This window comes from Stegastes partitus, unplaced genomic scaffold (assembly GCF_000690725.1).
Source record: "Stegastes partitus isolate 25-593 unplaced genomic scaffold, Stegastes_partitus-1.0.2 Scaffold2887, whole genome shotgun sequence".
In the NCBI taxonomy this organism is placed as follows: domain Eukaryota; kingdom Metazoa; phylum Chordata; class Actinopteri; family Pomacentridae; genus Stegastes; species Stegastes partitus.
Window position 1 is genome coordinate 1,007 of NW_007580618.1, and position 6,154 is coordinate 7,160.

A 6,154-nucleotide genomic window follows, 5' to 3' on the forward strand; every position below is an offset into this window, starting at 1 on the left:
TAATGTCCGGCTTTGTTTGATGTTTGCGCAACAGTCTGACCTTTGCTACCAGAGGAGCGTACGGAGTGTGAGATTAGCGTGTTAGCAGGTATGCTGAGCCTAAAGCTGGAATTCTAAATGCTGTGATGACGGCTCTCTTTTAACCTCCTCCATCACCATGGTAACTAATGCTGCACAGATCTGGAGGCGGGTCTGTTCAGAGTTGGAGATTTAAATCGGCCGTAAGAAGCATCTTCTCCTGATGATTATCTCTGAGCTGTAAAAAACTCTCAGCTGAGGTTTCATCTGCAAACCTGTTCAGCTGTACGTTGTAGTTACAGCAGGAAAACTGTGTACATCACGTTGCCATGGGAACCGACATATATTCAGTTGGTGATGCAGAAAAAGCATGTTGTGTTTTTATGTTTGGTCCTGATTTGCTGCTCAGTCTGTTTTGTACTGCAGCGAATAGAACACAGGTGAGAAAATGAATCAGTCTGTTGGTGTTTATCACAGAAAGTGTTCAATCAGTAACGTTCATTTCACTTTAATTTGTCCAAAAACTAAAGTGATTTCCTCGTCTCCTCCATCACGGGACAGTGTCAGGTGTAAATGTTGAGTCTTAGGTTTAAATGAATTGGGTTTAAAGTTACAAAAGTCGTGTAAGTTAGAAATAAGCAGCTGCATGAACAGTTTTCTACCAGCGTTTAACTGTAATACATGTTTATATTCTTCAAAACCTGCTTCACAAAGAAAGATGACAACCAACGTCTGACACCGTTATCTCTGATGGGGGGGGCTTTAGGCTTTCTTGAACCAGCTCACACAAAGAAAGCCTGACTTTGTCAAACTAGCGTCATGGTGCAGCCCTGCAGTTAATGTGGTGTTTGTTTGAACCCGTTTCTTTCCCATAATGAACGTTTAGAGAGTAAATTCTGTGCACAAGCAAAGCATTACCACTGACGGCTCCTTTCCTTCTCTTCTTTTTTTTAGCAAAGACTCATTTGTACTGGCCTGACTGATTGAAAAGATGTCAAAGGCTCCAGATTCTCCAGCTCGGTCCCGCTCCAGATCCAGGTCCAGATCCAGATCCAGGTCCTACTCCAGATCTCACTCCAGAAGCCACTCACGTTCAAGATCCAGAAAGCGACGCTACAGGTAGGTCCAGAATGAATGAATGAATCCAGAACATTCATGACCTGTATCATCCACAAGCTATCGAGGCCTTCAGTCGGTTGGTACACAGCTAAATGTTAAATAAATATGTTTTACTTTTCTGCACTTGTTAGATGTTGGTACCATCAATACATAATCAGCTGATCACCTGATTTAAGCTGCAACAATGTTAAATTATCGTTTTCATTCACCTGTATGAAACTGACAGACACGTTGGTCACCACAGTTTGAACCCAGTCTTCTGTTCACAACACAAACCGTTTTTTTTTTTTTCCAGGTGCATAGCTTCTCATATTTCATGAGTGCGTTTTAGTGAGCATCTATTGACATTACTGTAATGGATTTAGCTGCAAAGACAAACAGCATGAAACTGCTGTGGGCACATTTTGGTTTGCAGCCAAACGAGGAAGCTGATCTCAGTAACGTGAAGGAGCTGATTTATTGGATTCGATGCTGAAACGGTGCCGTTTAAAGTCATTAACTGCACTGTTTTAAAACTAACTAAAATGACAATTTGTTAATTGAAATTATTCGAGTGATAATTATTCTTTAACTAAAATGTAACAATTGTGACGCGACTCATAATTCAAATTATAAACGAGTCAACCAGTCAGATTTACTTGCAAAGAATAAACAGCAGTTTGTTAATCGTGCAGTCTGGTCTACAATCCCTTCAGCTTTCGGTTTTAGTTTACGTGCTTGTTGCCGTAGGTTTTGTGATTCACAGGTCGAGGTTTTTTTTCCCTGTTAGCTGAGTGTGTTTGTGCACAAACATCCCCGTGGCTCTGGTGTTTGTTCTTCTGCACAAAGCAGCGAGGAACAGCCGCATCGTGTTTCACTCGCTGTTTGCTTCATAATGACACGACATCTCTGCAACAGTAAACCGTCCCGTGAAGAGCTGAGCAGTTTCTGTACACATCGTTTTATGGGTTTCATCTGGAAGTACGGCTCACAAACCAACTTGTGTGTAACTGCTGCAGGTTTTGTTTTTTTAAGAACTGATATCTTGATCGATGACAGGAACAACTGTTGGAACCCCGACCCTCCGTGTTTACTCCGTTCCACATGCTTGTTTATATTTCATCCAAGCAACGCAGCGCTCGGTTCCATTAGACCTCCCTCATGTAAATACGCTGTCAACAGCTCTGTGTTAGTCGCTAATGACTCTATTTTGCACTAAACCTTTGTTGTTTGGTTGCTGTACCGACTAGTTCATCACTAACTTAACTTTTCTAAGCTGTTGCCCTTCTGTAGACGAACGTGTCTGTTTTTTATCCAGTTACTTTGAGAAACTATTAGTCCTCTATGTGTTTATACACTCGGCCAACGCAGCTGATTTTGATATAGTTAAATTCAGGTGTTAACTCAGTTAGTTCCTCATTTCCTTCTTTTTCTTGGCTTGAACTGCCTGATTCCAGGTTCCCTGTTAATTTGCATGTCTTTCTGCGTGTGGGAGGACGTACAGACCTGCATCAGCTCGTTTTGGGCTTCGCAATATAACTGAAAAGTCCATCCATGATATAAATGTTCTGTATTTGACAATGTCTTCGATAGTTATTAATGACAAACAAAGGCCATTTTACTACTTTAGCCTGTTTCTAAATCTACACAACTTAGGGCTAAAGCTGAAAATTATATCAGGATGCAATGTTTTATTTCAGTTGATATTGATAATTGATTATTGATAATATCATCAAGACCTACTTTAAATAATGGCCAGGAGAAAGAAGGCTGAATTAAAAAAAACAAAACAAAAGTAATAACTTATTAAAAGGCTCACAGATAACCCAACACTTCAGATGTTAACACAGCATAGAAAAGCAAAAACATGCAAAAAGCAATGACTATACAGAAATAATTTTTAAAAAAAGAGAGATGTTCGGAGGTCAGACTGTTTCTGCAGGTTTCCTCCAGCGAACAGGTCCAGTCTCTGAGACGTGCTGGCAGACGGAGACGGCTCAGGGTTGTGTTACACACCGATGGTACAACCAAACAACAGCCTGTTAAATTATTTGGCTCTTTGTGTGTCACTGTTATCAGGGACATGATAAGCTGTTTACGAGGCGGGGAGGGGACGTGTTTGGAGTTTGTTGATGCAACTTTCATCTGAGATTGCATCAAAGTGAAACGAGCAGTTCTCTTATGTCCACTGATGAAGTCTTAATTGATGTACGTTGCTGTTTTATCGCCCAGTCCTGCTGTCGTACAAATGTCCAGTGGCCTGATTTATTCATTCAGCAGTTTACACATCACAAAACACGTTCAGGTTCCACTGAGCTGACATTAGGGAGGGAAGAAAACTACGATTTTAAAAGTAAATGTACGTGTGTGTAAAAATTACTGTACTAGATTTTTTTTTAAAGAATTCAAATCAGAACTCTTGCATGTGAATGTTGTCTAATCTCCTCGGTTGGCTGCTTTTTGCCCTCTCAGCTTTGTGTTGTCGGTGTAGTTTGTGTTTGAAGCTCAAAGGTTAACCACTTTCACACACTCTGGGAGGTTGAACAGCATTTTTTTCCCCTGAAGAGCTGTGCTCCGCTGCATGTCAATGATTTGTCAAAGAAAGAGCGAAATAGAAGTCGGGAGCAGCAACTTGTGGCTTTGCTGTATCTCCTCCTTCCTTCTCGCTGCCTCCTCCCTCTGTGGATTAGAGCAGATTGTGTCCTGGATCCACCTTTTACCGACACATACAGTAAGACATCCGGCTGGAGGGAACCAACCTCTCACATGTAATGAAGCACAGCCCAGGGCCGCTCCGTTCTAATGAAAAGATCCAATGGGTAAGCATTTCAGCTCCGTGTCCATGAGGATCCTGTCTTGGTTATTTGAATTTTTCTCTGGAATATGAAGGTTGAAGTTGTACCATTCTCACTTCAGAGTTGTTTGTTTTCAGTGTCCAAGCTTTCCTACAGTTAGGTTAGGGCTGTGCTGATAGGACAATGTTTATCACTTTTATCTGTCATTTTTCTTCACGCTGTACAACACACAGATTATATCGGACAGGATGAGCCACCGGTCTCAGCGGTGATTTGTTCCAGGCACAAGAGAGCTCCACTTCAGTAGGAGGTGTCTGTCTATTGCCAATGCGTGTCAAAATATGGTTTGTGGACCACTAAGGGCCGTGATTTTAAAACGGTGTGCAATGTTTTGTCTGGTTTTAAAGTCTCTAAGGTCACCAACAGTCACAGTGTGCTGGAGGCGCCACCTGCTGGTCAGACAGCTGAATTATCGCTGCAGTCTTTTAAAAACCGAGTTCTGAGTGCAGCCAGTTATGTTCATTAGAGTTTCTGAATTTACTCATTCGTTGTTTTGGCCGTAACGTGTCAGGAAACGATGAAGTTGTTGTGAAGTCAGTTTGTGAAATTCTTCCAGTCATCAATCCTGTTACCATTTTAAACAGCTGGATTGGCTGAATTTCTCAAATTTGCTCAAATTCAGAAAAGATTTTGTCGACTATTGAAGTTGTTCTGTCAGTAGGTTCATCACTGAGTTGTGTAGTTTGGATTTAGAACATTTTAACGCAAAAAATGGCATGAAAATCGATGTGAAGGCGGTGAAGGTGGGTTTGAAAAGGAAGCGTCCTTCAGTGAACTCGACATGAAAACATGTTTGTTGGCCGGTGTCCTCGTCACATCCTGGAGAAGTCAAAGCAAGTTTAATGTTTTGTGTTTCCTGTTTTTGCTGCAACAAAAACCGACCAAACTGACGTCAAAACTGAGATGCGTATCGAGCTGTGACCGTTGTTCAGTTAGTTTCTGATGTTCGCTCAGTCTCTTGTTCGAGGTCACTGACTTTGAGTGTTTGTAAGTCTGTCGCTCCGTCTTGTGCTGAAACTGAAACTTGCTGTAAACTTACGAGCAGTCACATAAAACCCTCTAATTCTTCTTTCTGTCTTTTCCCTCTTCTGTCTTATTCAGCTCCAGGTCTCGGTCCCGGTCTCGCTCACATACTCCAACCTACAGAAACTATCCTTCTCGGGACTATCAGAACAACAGAGGCGGCTTCAGAGGCTACAACCGAGGCTACCGGAGGCCGTACCACTACCGAGGCCGGAACCGGGGCTACCACCCACGAGGCCACTACCAGAACAGAGGGGGAGGCGGCTACGGCTACAAAGCTAACTGGCAGGGTGGCGGCGGCGGCGGCGGTGGTGGAGGAGGAGGAGGAGGAGGGGGAGGAGGCTGGCACGACCGTCACCGTGACCAGGACCACCACTCCCACAGCCCCAGGAGGGGTCGCTCTCGCTCCCGTACGCCCAGGAAGCGTTCGGGCAGCAGGAGCCGGTCCCGCTACTCCGACCGCTCGTCTTCAGGACGATCCCGGCGCTCCAGACGCTCCAGCTACTCCTCCCGGTCCAGATCCCCGTCCCCCCGGCATCGCAGCAGCAAGGGCAAGCCTGGCTCCAAGGACAGCAAAGAAAAGGTCACAGAGAGTCCAGCAGAGAAACCCGGACAGGGGGCCGACGGCAGCGCCATCGAGAAGGCGTCCGGAGGCAAATGGATCGACTACGACGCAAGCCCCAAACGAATCAGCCCCGAGGTAAAGAAGGAAGACGTGCCCTCTAGTGCTGAGAGCAAAGGGCCTCCGAGCGGCGGTCCGCTGTGGAAAACCGTCGGCAGCGTGTCACCTCCTCCAGCGAAGAGTCCCACAAAGTCTGGACAAACGGCCTCGTTCAGCGGCTTTGGGTTCTTCTCAAAGGAGGAAGCCAAAGTCGGAGATAAGACGGTGATTTCTGCTGCCTTCAAGAAGTATGTGCCCTGCTTTTCTCTACATTATTGGACAGTAATTGCATCGTTTTACTTTTAATTTTCCTAACAAATTATACACGTTATTTGTCTTTCAAACATGTTTAGCTTTTTTTCAAAGATCCTTGGAAGAATACAGGTTAAAAAGGAATGAAACATAGGACTCCTGATTTTAAGTGCATTGAACATGTAACCGGCTGTTGTCCTTTTCTGAGAGGAAGTTGTACGAAATCCCAGTTATTAGGACGGTGGTG

The 6,154-nt window shown here is 44.2% G+C and overlaps 1 protein-coding gene across 1 annotated transcript; it reads left to right on the top strand.

Moving 5' to 3' along the window:
• Positions 1 to 976: 976 nt before the first annotated feature.
• Positions 977 to 6,105, top strand: LOC103375773 (thyroid hormone receptor-associated protein 3-like). Its single transcript, XM_008306092.1, has 2 exons — positions 977 to 1,137; positions 5,073 to 6,105. The coding sequence occupies exons 1-2, from the start codon at positions 1,010 to 1,012 to the stop codon at positions 5,959 to 5,961; spliced, it is 1,017 nt and encodes a 338-aa protein (XP_008304314.1). The 5' UTR covers positions 977 to 1,009; the 3' UTR covers positions 5,962 to 6,105.
• The last annotated feature ends 49 nt before the right edge of the window (positions 6,106 to 6,154 follow it).